At 30.5% G+C, this 17717-nt stretch overlaps 3 protein-coding genes across 3 annotated transcripts; 2 read left to right on the forward strand and 1 right to left on the reverse strand.

Annotated features, from left to right (window-relative positions):
• The first annotated feature begins 701 nt into the window (after positions 1 to 701).
• LOC128394201 (uncharacterized UDP-glucosyltransferase YojK-like) lies at positions 702 to 2455 on the forward strand. The gene is made up of 2 exons (XM_053354493.1): positions 702 to 870; positions 933 to 2455. Exons 1-2 carry the CDS (start codon positions 815 to 817, stop codon positions 2206 to 2208), a joined length of 1332 nt encoding a protein of 443 aa, XP_053210468.1. The 5' UTR covers positions 702 to 814; the 3' UTR covers positions 2209 to 2455.
• A 1121-nt stretch (positions 2456 to 3576) lies between these two features.
• LOC128394200 (glucose dehydrogenase [FAD, quinone]-like) lies at positions 3577 to 6436 on the forward strand. The gene is made up of 6 exons (XM_053354492.1): positions 3577 to 3783; positions 3849 to 4241; positions 4298 to 4429; positions 4712 to 4833; positions 4912 to 5082; positions 5157 to 6436. The coding sequence occupies exons 1-6, from the start codon at positions 3651 to 3653 to the stop codon at positions 6051 to 6053; spliced, it is 1848 nt and encodes a 615-aa protein (XP_053210467.1). The 5' UTR covers positions 3577 to 3650; the 3' UTR covers positions 6054 to 6436.
• A 91-nt stretch (positions 6437 to 6527) lies between these two features.
• Positions 6528 to 17416, reverse strand: LOC128394196 (GATA zinc finger domain-containing protein 14-like). The gene is made up of 4 exons (XM_053354487.1): positions 17127 to 17416; positions 15918 to 16788; positions 10620 to 12606; positions 6528 to 7021 (listed from the first exon to the last, which is right to left on the reverse strand). The coding sequence occupies exons 1-4, from the start codon at positions 17206 to 17208 to the stop codon at positions 6857 to 6859; spliced, it is 3105 nt and encodes a 1034-aa protein (XP_053210462.1). The 5' UTR covers positions 17209 to 17416; the 3' UTR covers positions 6528 to 6856.
• Between the last annotated feature and the right edge of the window lie 301 nt (positions 17417 to 17717).

The following is a 17717-nucleotide window of genomic DNA, read 5'->3' on the forward strand; positions in this document are numbered from 1 at the left end:
GTTATTCAATTAAAACCAAACCTTAATTTAATAATAATAATTATAATTATATCTAAACAATTACATGATGAAAATGAACAATTTTTAATTACCTTAGGCTATTTTGAATTGTGATCTCATTGTTTAGTTATTGATATGTAACAAGTAATTATATTATTATTAAATAAAAAAGTTATTGGTGTTAATAGTTAATTATGATAATAATTAGTTACCAAGTGAAACAAAAATTTATCTATTTCAATTGTTGTGTAACAATTAAAAGTGCTAATCAAATTTGCGAAGAAGAAACAAAATTTTCAATATAATTAATAGTTAAATCATCATTATGTACATACAACATGATTAACTTAAATTGTTTGCTATTCACTGTTGTTTTGATTAAGTTTTTTTCCTAATTTGTTATCAACAATTAACTTTCAAGTGATTAACTGTCAGTCTTAATCATGTCATTGTAAATCATCATTTCTTTCATTAACTGTAACGATTGAGATAATGAGCTATTAACGGATTGTACCTACAATCAGTAAATCGACAAACTTGGAGGTGAATTAATAACAATTAACAAGATTTTTTTTTCCTTTAATCAACGAATTTCCTTTTGATGATTAACTTAATCCAATATCAAATTCTGTGATTAATGATAACCAATAGATTCCCAGTAAATACAATCAATAAGTCAGAATAATCCAAAGCCATTGATTAATAATTTCTGTAACAATTACAAGTACAATTTGATATGAAAAGGCAATATAATCAATAATTTCAGCAATTAACAATCAAACTAAATATAATTGTGAAAGTGTGAAGGTGAAAAATGTCAGAGACTAAAGTTAATCGTCCTTTGAAAGTTTTAATTTCAGCAATGAATGGGTAAGTTGTCAAACTCAATCAAATTGTCAAAAGTAAATTAATTGTTGTCCATTTGAATTTAGCATTGGTCATCTAAATGCCTGCCTTGGGATTGGATCATTGTTAGTTAAACGAGGACATGATGTTTACTTTGCTCATTATTTGCCAAGTAAATCATCAATTGAAAAAAATGGTATCAAATTTATATCATTAGCTGACCATCAACATCCAGATTATAAGGTATTCAATGAGCTACCGGCTGCCCCTCATGTTTTTGAGGATAAAATCGCTAATTCAATGAAATATTCACCATTGGAAATGGTCAGCGATGAGACTATTGCTCGAGGTGAAAACTTGGGCTGGATTATGCTCCTCGAACTGTCCAAAGGTGAAAACTATTCAATGTTAAACATCATTGACCAATTGAAACCGGACATTTGTTTAGCTGATTATCTTTGGGTTATGCCTTGGATGGTTAAAGTTAACCTACCAGTGGTACCCGTTATGTCAAGCTCACCAAATGACCTTTACTATGGGCCACCCTTAAGTTCAGGCTATTCGATGTATGATTCACCTAAATTATGGGATGAATATCGGACATTGGCCAGTAAAGGTCAACTTGAATTTGATGAGAAAAGGAAAAAATTGTTTGAATTTTTCAAAGTTGATTATGTTTCTCGGACTTTTGCCAAACAATTAGGTGTCTACATTTATCCTGGACCTTTGGACTATCACGAATTGCAACTAGTTGATAAAAATTGGGTTCGACTTGATTCCGCAGTTCGTATTCCCGAAACAAGTGATTTCCATGTTCCTGAGAAAATCGCCAATCTACCCGGTCGATTGATCTACATTTCTATGGGCACTTTGGCCTCAATGGTACCGAAAATGTTGAACATTATCCTCGAACCATTGGCCAATATTCCTCATCGATTTATCGTATCCAAAGGTTCTAATGGTGATTCGGTTAATCTACACGACAATATGTGGGGCGATAAGTTTGTTGATCAAGTTGCGATTTTACCGAAAGTCGATCTATTCATTACTCATGGTGGTTCTAATTCACTGATCGAGGGTCTCGTCGCGGGTAAGCCGTTGATTGTAATTCCACAATTTGGTGATCAACATAACAATGCTCAGCGAATTGTTGACCTTAAATTGGGTTCCAAGGTTAATCTATGGGAATTTAGTGGAGACAAATTAGTCAACCAAATCGATTATGTTCTCAACAATGAAGAGATTAATCAAAATGTTCTAAAGGTATCAAATCAATTGAAGAATTCAGATTCTTCGGATAAAGTTTGTTCATTGATTGAAAATCTTGCGAAGAGTCAAAATTCATCAACATCTAATTGTTGACAATGATTTTAGAATTATTTATAATTAGTGAATATTAATTATCGAGAAATTAAGTGGAGTGAACATGGATCGTAATTCATTTGAATTGTTTGTTATGCGAATTAATCAGGAAAGTTACAGTTTCGAACTGAATTAATTTACCTGACTAGGTCATTCGGAACTTAAAGATCAACATGACATTTGTCAACAATCAACTGATTGTAATGATAACAATTAAATAAACATAATCCTTTTCTCTCGACTGTTACTTCCTAATAATGTGATTCCTTCCTTAATTGTTGTTACCTGAATATTTATAATCCAAAATTCAAAACCAAGAATGAAACATTAATTAACGAAAGAAAAATAATGGAATCAATTACAATTAACTAATTACATGAAATACAATCCAAACAAAATGAGAATTAAAATTTACCAACATTATTAGTTTGTGACATTTGACCCTTGGATTGGATTGGATTGATTGAATTTCCATCAATTAACTAATTTCAAATCAATTGAAGATTAAATTGAAGATAATTATTTGTATCTTAATTGCTAAATTAAAACTAAATCGAGTTGAACAATTTAATTTAAAATCAACACTCAATGTCCACTTGATATGATTGAAAAGTTAATTAATTTATATATTAATACATGAAATCAGTAATGTTTGACTTGTTATAATACAATTAAATTACTAATTAAATCTAATTTAACATCATGATAATTAATTAATTGAGTCTGTTCATTGAACTTTACTCTAAGATTTAATTTGATTGTTGTGGAGAGACAACAATCAAAAAAAAAGGTGATTTCATTTGAAGATTTCAATCAATCTTGACCATTTGTGGTTTTTTTTTAATCAAGAAGTAAAAATCTTAATCATTATAGTTAATTGTTGATGTTTTCATTGATTAAACTAAAATGTAACTTAACAATAATCGTAAACAAGTTAACAAAAATCATAAGTCCATTAAATGGGTCAACTGGGAAAACGTTTCTGGACCAAGAAGTGACCAAAAGAAGACCAAAATAATAATAAGACTTTACTGGATTAAGTTAACTGTTTTTTGTACCTTCTCTTGTTTAATTTGACTTAATAATAAATTGTAACGGTTGATGGTCAAGAGGGAGAGAGGGTGGGGTGAGGTGGAGGAGTGAGAGTCCAGTTGAATTGGATTATTGTTGAATTTGAGAAAAACAAGTGACCATCATTAATATATCAAAGTTTTATCTCATAGTTATCTTCAGGTAAGAAAAAGTTACTTGGTAATTGTATCAAACAATCAGTTGATTGTTTGGATAAACTCGCAATTCCAATGAAGTATTTGTGTTGTTGTTAATATTTTCTCATTCTATGATCATCAAGTGAATCATCGTGGATTAACAAACTATCAATGTTGAAAGTAAAGTAGAAACAAATATCCATTGGATTAGTAAATTGTGATAATAATAATGAAATGCTGGGGAAAAATAGTGTTACCTTAATACCAGCGATCATGCCGTTGATCAGTTGGTTTATGCTTCGTAAAAGTGATCAAGATAATGGTATTACTCGTAATTCATGGGACCAGGAATATGATTATATTATCGGTAAGTTAATTGTGATAAAAACTTGAGTCTCGACAATTAACCTTTTCTATTGTAAATATTGATAGTTGGTGCTGGATCAGCTGGTTCTGTTTTAGCTAATCGATTGTCGGAAAATCCAATGGTCAAGGTTTTATTACTCGAAGCGGGTGGAAGTGAAAATACAATTAGTGATATTCCAGTGGCCTATCAAGTGTTACAACAAACACCGATGGATTGGTCTTATTTAACTGAACCTCAAGAATCGGCTTGTTTTGGACTGAGAGATAGACGCAGTCGATGGCCTCGAGGTAAAGTTCTTGGAGGGTCTAGTGTCCTTAATGTGATGCTGTATGTCCGTGGAAATAAAAACGATTACAATCAATGGGCTGCTAATGGTGCCGATGGTTGGAGTTGGGAACAGATCTTCACCTATTTCCTAAAATCGGAAGATAATCAAGATCATCAATTTGTTGCGAATGGTAAATTATTCAATTCAATTCAACATCAGAATAATAAATTTACGATCTTTATTCAGGATTCCATGGTCAAGATGGTCTATTAACGGTAAAAACACCGCCGTTTCTAACGACGTTGGGACAATCGTGGCCTGTGGCCGGAGCTTATCTTGGCTATGATTATGTTGATATTAATGGTCCAAGTCAAACAGGTAAAAATCATCAGAATGATCAAAAAATTACCGAATCAAAAGCTATTACATGCATTGATTGATACAGACGATAAATTATCCAGCCTTAATTGTCGCTAAATTGTCAACAATTAACGCAATTTCCACTTTTATGCTTCGATAATATTTCATTTTCGATTCGACAACAAATGACTATCGTTTAATACTCACTCTTATATTGAAACAATACCAAAATCAATTTCGATAATATTAATTGATCACTGAATTTCTTTGTAATTACCATTTAATTGTGATTAATTTTAGGATTTACAGTACCCCAAGGGACAATTCGTAACGGTGCTCGATGTAGTACCGCTAAAGCATTTCTATTATCCTCCAAGAATCGAGATAATCTTCATGTAGTAACATTTTCTTATGTTACAAGGGTCAGTAGTTCGTAATCACTTGATTGTTATTCTTCATGATTAACTAATTATTTCCATTTTTTTTCTCACAATTTTCAGATTATTTTCAATCAAATGAAAAAAGCGATTGCTGTTCAATTTGATAGATTCTCAATGTCATACCTTGTATATGCTAGACAAGAGATAATCATCTCAGGTGGAGCAATTAACTCCCCACAATTATTAATGTTATCGGGAATTGGACATTCAGATCATCTAAATCATCTTGGTGTAAGTAATAATAGTTTGATTTAATCATTACAATGATACGTGTAATCTAATTTTAATAATTTCTCATTATGAAGATACCAATTGTTGCCGATCTACCGGTTGGTGATAATTTACAAGATCACATTTATCCTGGTGGGTTAACGTTCACAATTAACTCTAAATTAAGTTTAACCGAGAAACGGGTTTTCAATCCGATCACATTGGGTCAATATTTTACCAAAGGTTCGGGACCATTGACATCGTTAGGAGGAGTTGAAGGTTTGGCCTTTGTCCATACAAAGTATTCAAATTTATCGCTCGATTGGCCTGATATTGAGATACATTTCAGTTCGGGTAATGTGTTTGCCGATCAAGGTAAAAGTTTAGTTAAATTAGCGGGAGTCGAGCCCGAAATTTGGGACACTGTTTATAAACCTTTTGAGAAAATAGATTCTTTTTCCCTGTTACCTGTTCTATTAAGGCCAAAAAGCCGTGGGACGATTAGATTACGTTCACCAAATCCCTACGCACCACCGATTATTGATCCTCGATATTTATCTCATCCTGATGATGTAACAACTTTAATCGAAGCTATGAAAATATGTCTCAGTTTAGGCCATTCTCCGCCTTATACAATATTTGGTTCCTCAATTTTGGACATCCCTTTTCCCGGTTGTCAATTGTATCCTTGGTTAAGTGATTCCTATTTAGCTTGTTTGGCTCGATTATTAACTTTAACAATTTACCATCCAACGGGTACTTGTAAAATGGGCTCACCCGACGATCCAAGTTCCGTTGTAGATCAAAATTTACGAGTTATCGGTGTAAATGGATTGAGGGTCGTTGACGCTTCCATAATGCCAACCATTGTCTCTGGTAATACAAACGCTCCAACAATTATGATTGCCGAGAAAGCAGCTGATCTAATTAAAGGTGATGCTTGGATTAGATCATCATTTGATTATCATTTAAATTCATTGATAGGAAAATGATTAGTAAGAGATTAGAGGATTAAAAGAGTAAAATTGGTTTTTACTCTTCCAATTGGTTAATCATAATCTCAATTAACGGTGAAATTTACAAATTCAACTGTCACTTTTGTGCCATTTTTGTACTCAATTAATTAAATTTGAATTATTATTATGAAAACTTAATAAGTTTGATCTTTGTTCTGACAATTGCAATTTAAATTGTAACAATTTTGTCTCAATATTTCATGATAATTGATATTTAAAAGATTTCCTTATGGTGGTTTGTCTAATTTTCTGTATTATTTGGTTATTCCTGTTGTTGTAGTTTAGTTAATTGTTGTAACCGGGGTTTGATTTAACAAGGAAAATTGCTAATAACCATCACAATTGAGATTAGCCTTGAAATTAACTTTTTGGTTGATAATCAACATCAAAGGTTATGGTCAATGAGGGAAACAAATTGAGTAACTGACCAAGAAATAAAAATAAATACAATTTAAAAGGGCAAAGTTATTATTATTATTAACATCATTTTCATTATTATTTTGTTATTATTTATAAAGATGAATAATTACTTTAATTGTAATTGATTAAGCTCATGACTAGGGAAGTTTGATTATCCAAAGAGAGAGAGAAAGAGAAAGAGAGAGAGAGAGAGAGAGAGAGAGAGAGGGAGGGAGGAGAGAGTTAGATAACTGTGAAGATTGTAGGTGAAAATGTAGGGTGTAAAAGAGACAAAATTCAGATTTCAAAAGATAAAATCAAAAAGAAAGAGGAAGATACAAAAAGGCAGAGAAACAATTGTAATTATTTCATTTTGAGCTTCATGATGTTGTTAATTGTGATGATGATGATGATGGATTAATTGTTGATGAGGATGAAATTGGAGTGACCATTAATTTAGTAATTCCAGCTGATTCTCCTTTCGTTGTTAAAAGGATTGGCTCTTTCTGATGGAAGCGTATCAATGCAGGCACAGTTGCGAAAGTCTGTTTATACAAAAGTTGGAGAAAGAAAAAGAAACAATTAGCAAATCAGTCAAGTTATTGGTAATAATCAAGTAATCAACCATCATGAGGTGATATAATCAATTCAATCAATAATATGACCCGAACATCATAATAAACGAAACTCAATAAAAGGAAATCATGATTAGTACGATTATTGAATTTGATAATAACGAGAAAACAATATGTTAAGAATGAGGGAACAATTAAAAAATGTTAGTAAAACTAATCAACAATCAATAAACTAATAAACAAAAACAATTGCAATTAATCAGCTTTTGTTTTTCTCTTGAATGAGTTAATTGTTTACAACGATTGAAACATTGATTAGAACGATCGAAGTTAAAAAAGTTTTCTGCTCTTTAATCATTTAGTTGATTGTTGGACTTTCAGTCAATTACAATTTGATCTGATTTTCTCAACTCCCTCCCTTACTCTCTCTCTCCCTCCTTCTCCCTCTCACTCTTTTTCATTGTCTTTTCAAGGTGGATGAAAAATCGTTTCGTTTTGCTTATCAATCAAATTGAATCAAGTTAATCGTTAATAAGTGACCTAACCAATAACCTGAATTTCAATTAACTTATTTAATGAAAACTATCAACGTTCATTAAAATCAATCTCAACAATCAGTGAGAGTCTTGATTGTGTTGATAAATTAACTGTGGAAACCCAATTTTTTGCCTTAATTTCTGTCCAATGAATTAATTTTTACAATACATTGAAATTAAATCCAAATCTTAATCTGAAAAAAAAGACAAGGCATCTCTTTATCATCTCTATCATCATCTATACATACACACACATCCTTTTATCAATTGATAAAAAAGTAATTTCAAAAATTGAAAGCAATTAACTGTGAAAGAAATGATTAGAAAACTCAATCAGGATTCAAAAAGTGTTAATCAACAATTTTGATCGTTCTCAAGGATTTAATTTAATGATTATCCTGAAAAAATTATCTCTTTTAAAGTGATGATGAGGATAACAATAATCACAGAGTCACACACTCACATACATTTGATTTGATTGTAAGTCTAAATTTAACGATTAAAAGCAATCAATTGAGCTTATTTCCAATTAAACTTAACATCCCACGATTTAATTATCACCATCGATAAGTAATATCATTGATACTTTGTCAATCAACCAATTAATTGACAGTTTATTATGAGTGAAAAGAGGAACAGGAATTAAAAGGTTTTTTTATACATCTTTCAGGTTAATGCATTAGAAATTAATCCAAAATTATCGGTTAATTGTGATGATTTAACTATTAATTAGTAATTAAGTCTTTTAAAATAAGAAGTCAGGAAAATAAAAAAATTTAATGATGAAAAATCATCAACAGTTAATGATGTAGGATGATGATGACGGTGATGATCAGATTTATCTTCATCTTCATCATTATCGTAAGAAACAGTTACATTTATAAAACTTCATCATACTAATCCATCAATCTTATGTCAACATGGATCAAGCAATTAGATGAAAAAAAAAGTAAGATGAATGATTTTAATGATAATCATGATTAACATCATTTCTTGGTAATCACAATTTTTTAATTATGCAAAGTTGAGGCCAATCAAAAAATAAAATGATCAACTATGAAGATGAGGTGATTACTGTTATAAGGATGCAATTGATTGTATTTATAAATTCAATTAGTTTTAATAATAAAAAACAATCAATGTAATTGTCAAATTATTAACCTGACGATTGGCCTAAAAACAACAGCAACAATTACAAGCAGACACACACACACACATTAAGAGTCATTGATTGATGCCAAGAATAATCAGCTGACAATTAGTTAATTAAAGGAAGAAAGAAAATGAAATTTATCAATTATATTATTAATACATCAAACAATCAAGTAATCATCTTTGTATTGCATTCAAAGGGGAGACAGACAAAGGGTGAATGATGAAAATATGAGAAATTAAATTAACCATGAGAAACGTAAGTACAGAAACAGCAACTTTAGAGGGGCAATAAGTGAATATACAATTAACTTAATCAACGGAATTAGTTGATTATTTTAACTTTCATTATACTGGATAAAAGGCTCACTATCATCTCAACCGGGGGTCGTCGGGCTGTTTGGGTCAAGGCTGATAATCATGATAATAATGATGCTTCTGAAGATGATGATGATACCGCTTTCTTTCACTCTCTCAAGGTAAAAAAAATAATCAAGATTATGTTTATTATTATGCTGGATGATGATGATAATAATAAAAAAGACTCAATGATCCATCTTATTGTTTTAAAGCACGAGCATCAGGGAGGGAGAGAGAGAGAGAGAGAGAGAAAGGTGAGTAATGAAGATAAAAAGATGAAGATTATGATTTGCAAGAATGAAATGAAAAAGTAAATGTAAGAGTTACTTTCGTATTTTTTTTTCTTCTTGCTGACCTTAGCTGACCATCATCATCATCTTAATATAATAATAAGAAACATAATAAAGTCTGATCAAGGTTATCATGTATTGTACAGGTAAAGGGAAAAAGTTTTCTTGTGAGCTTAAAAATCACGGCTTGACCTGGAAAAAAGATACAAGATGATGAGGAGAGGATGAGGATGATTATGATGATGGAGAGACCGAGAGAGAGAGAGAGAGAGAGAGAGAGAGAGAGAGAGAGAGAGAGAGAAACATTTTATCAACAATAAAAATAACATACAATTTAATATATAAAAGTTACATCAATTTTTAGACACAATAACATAAACAGTAATTATAAACTCGGCTATCTGATTACCTTTTCATTTGCTGAATTTTTGTTTCGTTCATTTCATTTTATTTAATTTCAATTCAATCTTCACATCATCAACATCTAAACACACCCATTAGTTGTAATTTGATACTAAATACACACTGAAAATTCATTGCTTCTGAACTATCATCATGAAAATAACAAATATCATTATCAAGATTAAGGAGAGAGAAAAAAAATCTTCAAGTTGACCTCACTTTCTTAATCATTATCTAAATATATGATTTTTTTATATTAAAATTTGATGATTTTAATCAATATTTGATTGCTGTTATTATGATAAACTATTTCATCAACGTTACAAATCAAAATACAATATAAACTATAATTTAGATTTACATTAGTTTAGGTAACACGATTTTCAATAAAATAGAAAATTAAATCTTTTCCATTGAAGAAAAAGAATTAAAATTTCAAACAAAAACAGTAACAATTTAATAATCATTTAATCAAAAATGAATTTGTTTTCTCGTATTTAAAAATCACCGTTATCCTCAACATTATTATTTCTATTGTTATCATAATAATAGAATGTATCATGATTTTAATCACAATTGTTAAGGATGATTATCATGATTATCCTTTGTCATTATTAATGATTAACAATTGATTTCCTTTCAAAATTTGTGAGCATTAAAAGTTCATTTCATTTTGCCTCACAAATATTGTTTATTATTAAATCAATTGAAACGTTAAAATGATAACTATCACTGTAAGAGAGTATCAATTTTTGTTTCTTCCTTTGTTAATTGTTGATTGATTGTTAGATGAAATAATTTAATGGAAAATTTAATTGTTTATCTTACCCTTTCTTTATCCTTTTCTTTTCCAAGGCAGTAAAGTCCATCAGATCGACGACGGATGTTAAGATGAAAAACTTTACCATGATTCAAGATACTAAGGGTCAAAGGATTTGACTGTCCAGCTCGTTTGGATGGCCTGACCAGGTAAGATCCATCGGTTCCAAGGTGTTCGAGCACAGCGGCAGCCGAATCTCGTTCAAGCCCATGGAACCATGAATACTTTTCAATTGGCATAACATCATCAGGTAAAGGTGGTAGTGGTCTTTGAGCAAGATTAGATATTGATCCTGATCGATTGATATTGTGATTGTTATTAGCATTTATGTTTAAAGATGAAGATGAAATTGATGATGAGGATGATTTGCCTGCTTGATTAGATGATGATGATGATGAGAAGCCAAATGATTTTCCGGTTGCATAAATTGTTTCAAAAGGTCTAAATGGAGGCCGTGAGTTTATTATTTTCTTAGCATAAGCCGCTTTCTCAGCAAATTTAGCTGCAATTTCAGCTTTAAAACTAATTCCTGTTGATGTATTATTATTATTGTTGTTGTTGTTACTGGTTAAATTATTATTATTATAACTGCAACTTTTATTATTATTATTGTTACTATTGCTATTGTTGCTATTAGTGTTACCACAATCAGGTTTACTTCTTGGTAATTTGGGTCGATCAACGGTTAATAGTGAAAGGTTTGATGTTGAATGTGAATGTAAATAAGAATGTTGATTTTGTTGTTGTTTTTGCTGCTGATTGTGTGGAATATGATGATGAAGGTGATGGTGGTGGTGGTGGTGGTGATGATTAGATGATGATGAATTATGACTATCATTGTCAAAGGCTGTTGATTGTTGATTTGATTGGTTCTTAGTTGAAGAAGTTGAAGACAATGATGATGATAAAGGTGTTGTTGATGTAACTTGTGAAAGGGACAATTCAGATCGACTTGATGAAGAGGGTTTAATGGCATTTAAATTTGGCGTTGATCCAACACTTTTCATTAACTTTCGACATGAGCAACAAAAGTTATCATCAAATGGAGGTGGTGGTGAGATTGGGTAAGGCGATATTCCGGTACAGTCTGAGAAACCCAAATCGGGTGGAAATGAACCTGAAGCTACAGACGATGATCGGGAAATCTTTCGATTACAACCTGAAGGTGATGATAAAGGTGACGATGTTGACCCCGATGAAGAGGAAACAATTGATGAACCTGTACACTGATGATGACCACTATTTCCATTGATAGTTGAAGGTGATGGTGGCTTATGGTGACCATCACTAATGGAGGAAACTGAGGTGCTTCTTAAATTGTGAAGATTATTAATCTGTTGACCTATCGGATCTTTAAAGTTTAACGGTGTTTCATAGTCTCCAAAATCGTCATCATCATCATCATGATCCATGATACCATTAACAATATCATTTATTTCAGCAAGTGATGATGATTGGTTATCATAATTATTATTAACGGTATCAGATTTATTGTCATTCGTCTCACTTTGGTTACTACTTTTACTAATCTTATCATTTATCAATCCCATTTTTTCAGTAAAATGTTCCTGGTTCTGGTTTTGACTACCAGTTAAATTGTGGTTATTAATTGACTGTAATTGTTTTCTATCCTTTTGATTTAAGCAATTTGTTGTATTTAGATTGTCATCCGTATTGTTGTTGTTGTTGTTAGTGGTGGTGGTGGTGGTTGTTGATGATTTTGATAGAGTACCATCTCCATCATCTCCATCTACATTATCACCATTATCTTCCGGTTCAGATGATAATTGAACACCAAGAACTTCATTCAAATCGTCCAAGGTTAACTCAGCGAGACGATCAGTTAAGGAAAGTTTAGATGATGCTGGTGATATGGGAGGAGGTGATTTCGGTACTGGAGGTGGAGGAGGTTCCCCGGTGGGACGAACGATTTTACGACGTAACTTTCGCCTTAAATTTCCAGGACTTCCAGGTTTCGATTGATTAAATTGAGCTCTACAGAAAATAAACAATAAAAATATTTGTTATCAATTAATTTCTAAATGTAAACAGAGAGATAACAATTCAAATTTATAAATAAACGATGAGAAAAAAAAATATCAGCTGATAACATCAACAATGGTGAAAAAATAGTAAATATTACTGATTAAATCACATTAGTGTTCATGTAACAACAATTAAGCAAATAAGGTAATTGATAATTTATCTTGATCTAAAGGGGAAATTAAATGAAAAAAAAGTAACAATTAAAATTAAATAACGTCGGCGGATGAAGATGATAATGAAAATTATGAATTAAAACAACATTATAAACAAATTGTATTTATATTTAAACTAATAATCAACGGTATCATTTACCTAAAGTGTAATCGTGAGTGAAATGACACATTTAATTCATTAATAATGTTTAAATACAATATAAAAAGTTGTTAAAATTAAAGATTATCATTATAATCAGGTCTCTCTCTAACTGTAATTTGTTTTAATCATCGAACATGATCAACATTCATTTTATGCAGACGAAGGGAAAAAAAATAATAAACAAAATTGTCTCACCATCATGTTGATAAAAAAGATGATGATGATGATTGATAATAATCAGCTAACAACAAGTCAACATACACAGTTAACTGTAAATTGAAAAATTAAACTGTCAACAACAATAAAAAAACAGTAACAGAAACAATCAGCTAAACAAAATAGTTAACGAAGTAATTAAACAACTAAACAAGAAAATTAGGTTAACGAAAAAAAAATCGAGTAAAGGTTATCCAATGTATGGATTAAATCGTTATCCATACAAATTAAATCATTTTTTTCTTATTTTTTCTGATAATCTCTCTCGTATCTTTATCATTCATCTAAAATATTATTAACATCATTTAGATGCATGATTATAATGATGATTATCATTTGAACAACAAGGGAAAACATCATTAGATTAATAATATTAATCAACTAATTTGTATGATGGACATTTTCAAATTTGTTGTAGATGTTTAAATTATTACTACAATTAACTATTACAATTAAGGGGAATTGTTAACGACGAGAGCCTCGTATTCACAATCAACGAAAAAAAAAATAATATTCAAAGTGATTTAATTTAGCATTTAAATTGTAATCTAGATTTTTTTCTGATGGTAAATTTTATATTAATTTAGTCTGATGATGGTAAATGATGATAATGATTATGATGATGACATTTTCATCTGAAATGTAATTTTTTTAATTTACTTGATTGTGATTATGATTAGCATGATACCACAAGATGTATTTTTAGCAATTAACTTTGAATTTATATTGTATATTGTTTATTTAATCATCATTACATAATGATGATGATGATGTTGTTGATGATAATCCTAATCGTATATACGAAACTAATTTAGTTTCAATTCAAGACTCAAAAATGGAGCTTTGATTTATCATTAATCTTTTTGATTATGTTTCTCTCTCTCTCTCTCTATCAGTAGTACATTAATCATTACAATTAGTAAATCATACAACAAGACATTAGATTGACATCTTTTTTAGCATGTCAAAATTTTAACTTGGAATAAATAACAATCAATGGAAATTGTTAACAATTAAGATGATTACTCTTCCATTTGAATTACACTGTCGCTTCATTGATAATACTTGATATGTATTCTTTTGATTGTAAGAGCTGATTATTATTGTTAATAGTTAACTGGATGAAGTAAAAAGTTGATTAGTTGACGATGAAACATTTCCGTAGCTTTAAGGTTGATTTACATTTAGATATTAAATCAACCTCATCACTTGTGACCCTTTCAATTGAAAATCGGATATCATCAATTCATCAAATTCTTGTGAATTTCATGATGATGATAATAATCATTTGTAAGAAAGACAGAGAGAGAGAGAGAGAGAGAGAGAGAGAGAGAGAGAGAGAGAGAGAGAGAGAGAGAGATATTCATCATCATTATAATCATCATTAAAATGATTAGCATATAATCAAAATTAAATCTAACATGTTATGAAAACGGATGACCATTAAAAGCAATACAGGAGGACTCATGGTCTTTCAATTGTAACAATTAAAAATCAAATAGTAATTTTCAAGATTAAGGTTGATGATTAGCTCAAGGTTGATATTGAATGTAAACTGACCACTTCTTTTAAATTGATCCAAACACATACACGTCAAGATTAACTTGAACAACAATTGAATGGATTGATAAATTAACTGATTACTTAGAAAATGGTCAAATCACAATTAACTTTCCATCATCAACTTACTTTTAAATCTAGAGAGAGAGATATAAAGGTTACAGTGTAATGGAAATAGAGTAAACTAATTATATCAGAAAAGAATTAAAAAAATAGTTGATTTGATGATAGTGATGAAGGTAACAGTTGATTAAACTAATTAACTTGGAGTAAAAAACACAATTAAGTTTTGATTGTAACTAATTATTAAATTGAAACAACACACGTTCAAATGTAATTTGAATGTAAAAATCCAATTGATACTAGATGATGGTGAGTAATTATCACTAATCAACTTGCAATTAAAAAAAAGAGCAAATTTTTTGATTGTGATTAATTTACTATGACAAAATAAGGTATTATTATTGATAATTTTAATTGTTCAGGTTAATGATGGTGATAAGGTTATTATCAATTATCAAATAACTTGAGGTTACGAGGAAGTTAAATATTAATGAAAAATTGAATAATTGTAATGATTTAAGGAGAGTAAGAAAAAGGGTTTGTGGTCAAACAATCAATACAAATCAACTTCCTGATTAAATGTTTACAAATTAATTGTTTAGGTGAGAAATTAAATTATCATCAACTAGAACTATCAATTATTGAAATGTAATAGTAAATGAATAATAATTGTAATCATGATAATCGTAAATTTGATTGAATATAATTGGATTGATTAGTTGGGTTGGTAAGATAAACAAATATAATTTAGTTAAATTGTAAGCTCGTGATGATCAATTTGATTAATATTTAATCATGTTAGTAAAAGAAATATAATAATTTATACAATTAAATATCGTTCAATGAAAAATCATAATCAACATAAACACTCAGTTGGTGTTTTCAACCAATTGTTTGATTGTTTCTCTATCTCTCTGTTTGATTGTTTACTTGAGATGTAATTTAATTTTAATTTAATTTGATTCAATGGTTCATGAACTTGATTCTAAGAGTATATATAAATTGTCATTGATGACCAATCAATCAATCAACTAAATCAATTGTTATACACAAAAAAAAGGTTGACACTTGAAACTAAACAAAAGTGTAAAGGTTATAAGACTTACATGTTAGGCTTAGGTGGGATCGCTGGTTTAACTAAAGGTCGGGTTCGGGGTTTTGGACTTGGCACTGAACATTGACCTGAAGAGGTTTCTGAAGATGCTTCACATCCGTTAAGAAGTTTTCGCTTCTTCCGGTTTAATTCTCTCATGATATATTCTTTGGTCACTTCAACTGAAAGTTGATGTGGACTATGATGATGATGATGATGATGATTATTGTTATTGTGGTGACACTGGTGATGATGATTATGAGAATCACGATAATGATGATGATTTAGATCAGAATCGTTATCATGAGAGTTTCGCTTCTTTTCATCTAACGAGTAACCATCAAAGTGTAATGAGCTAAGGTCACTTCGGTCATCGCCACTGTTTGACCGTGTCGAACCATTCATACCTCCAATACCGGAAGATGATTTATCACTTGCACTTGATCCTCGACGACGTTCAGGAGGTATTTCATAGAAACACGTTGAACTGTTCTCAGAGGAACCACCGTAACTAGATGTTGATGGTGTCTCCGAAATGGCCTCATATGTGTTATCATATGTTATTGCTGATCCATGGATAATATTTTCACTTTTTTCCACATTCTCATTAACCCGATTTTTCAGCTGATGAGATGACCTACAGTCGCTTTTACCATTTAATGAATAACTTTCACATTTCCCATTTAAACGGTCATTCTCTTCATCTTCATCATCATCCTCATCTTCTTCATCGTCATCGTCGTCGTTTAAATCGTAATCATCGTTATCACAGTTTCCATTGGCTCTAGCACTCAATCCATCGGTACCATCGTCTGAACAAGATTCATCGAAATCAGATCCCCAACTAACATATTCATCGTCATCATCCGTTGTTACCTGATAAGCTGTAAATACAAACATAAAAAGAGGAAGAGAGATTAATTAGTATCATCATTAATTGTAAACAAACACCAATTAAAAGTCGTATCTAATTATATCATCATAATTAGTCAACAATAATCTTTAATTACAAATGATAAACCTAAACATTAAACAACGTTTTCGTAACCTAATCATAGGAGAGATGCAACTGATTATCGACGGTGGAAAAATCTATTGGTTGATTGATAAATTTACTTTAATCAGTTAAAGAAAACAAAAAATTAACTAATCATGATTGTAAAATGATCGGATTAAGACAGAGAAAGAGAGAGAGAGAAGGAAGAAAAAAAACGAAACTCACCTTTTGTTTTCTTCCTAATGAATTCCATTAGCAAGAGAGAAATTTTCTTCTCTTTTTTTCTCATCTTTCTAATCATCATCATCACCAATTCCTTTCTGCTTTTGGCAAATAAATCCAATATTATCCAGTGAGAAGATTGATTAATTGATTAATTCCTTTCCAATCATTGGTAATCTCACATGTGGATCGAAAGGCACCGAAAACACTTTACACAATCGACAATTTCACCTAATTTCAAATAAATAGAACTCACAGTAAATAATAAACAATAATAATGTTCACCTTTTCTGAGCAACTGAAAGGCAGACAGTGAATGAGAAAATTGGAAGAAAAAAGAGAGAGGGAGATGGAGAGAGAAAAAAATAAACAGAAAACTTGAATCTCTCTCTCTCTCTCCCGCTCTCCCTCTCTCTTTCTTCCTCCGCCATTTTCCCTCTTTCTTTCCTTTTCTCTCTCTTCCTCTCATCCACCAAAAATTAAGACTCCTCCCTTAGGTTTAGTTTACTTTTTTTTCCCGGTTCTTTCTCTTTCTTTTCTCTTTCTTTTATCATCTCTTATCTTCTCTTTCTTTTTATCTTAATTTCACCTTCT

This window comes from Panonychus citri, unplaced genomic scaffold, assembly GCF_014898815.1.
Source record: "Panonychus citri isolate SS breed McGregor unplaced genomic scaffold, ASM1489881v1 Contig00139, whole genome shotgun sequence".
Taxonomy (NCBI): Eukaryota; Metazoa; Arthropoda; class Arachnida; order Trombidiformes; family Tetranychidae; genus Panonychus; species Panonychus citri.

Coding starts and splice junctions, on each gene's coding strand:
- LOC128394201 (XM_053354493.1), top strand. CDS start 815: ATGTCAGAGACTAAAGTTAATCGTCCTTTGAAAGTTTTAATTTCAGCA. Junction 871..932: donor TTAATTTCAGCAATGAATGG/GTAAGTTGTCAA, acceptor ATTTGAATTTAG/CATTGGTCATCTAAATGCCT.
- LOC128394200 (XM_053354492.1), top strand. CDS start 3,651: ATGCTGGGGAAAAATAGTGTTACCTTAATACCAGCGATCATGCCGTTG. Junction 3,784..3,848: donor GGAATATGATTATATTATCG/GTAAGTTAATTG, acceptor AAATATTGATAG/TTGGTGCTGGATCAGCTGGT. Junction 4,430..4,711: donor TAATGGTCCAAGTCAAACAG/GTAAAAATCATC, acceptor GATTAATTTTAG/GATTTACAGTACCCCAAGGG.
- LOC128394196 (XM_053354487.1), bottom strand. CDS start 17,208: ATGATGATGATTAGAAAGATGAGAAAAAAAGAGAAGAAAATTTCTCTC. Junction 16,789..17,126: donor CATTAGGAAGAAAACAAAAG/GTGAGTTTCGTT, acceptor TTGTATTTACAG/CTTATCAGGTAACAACGGAT. Junction 12,607..15,917: donor ATCCCACCTAAGCCTAACAT/GTAAGTCTTATA, acceptor TATTTTCTGTAG/AGCTCAATTTAATCAATCGA.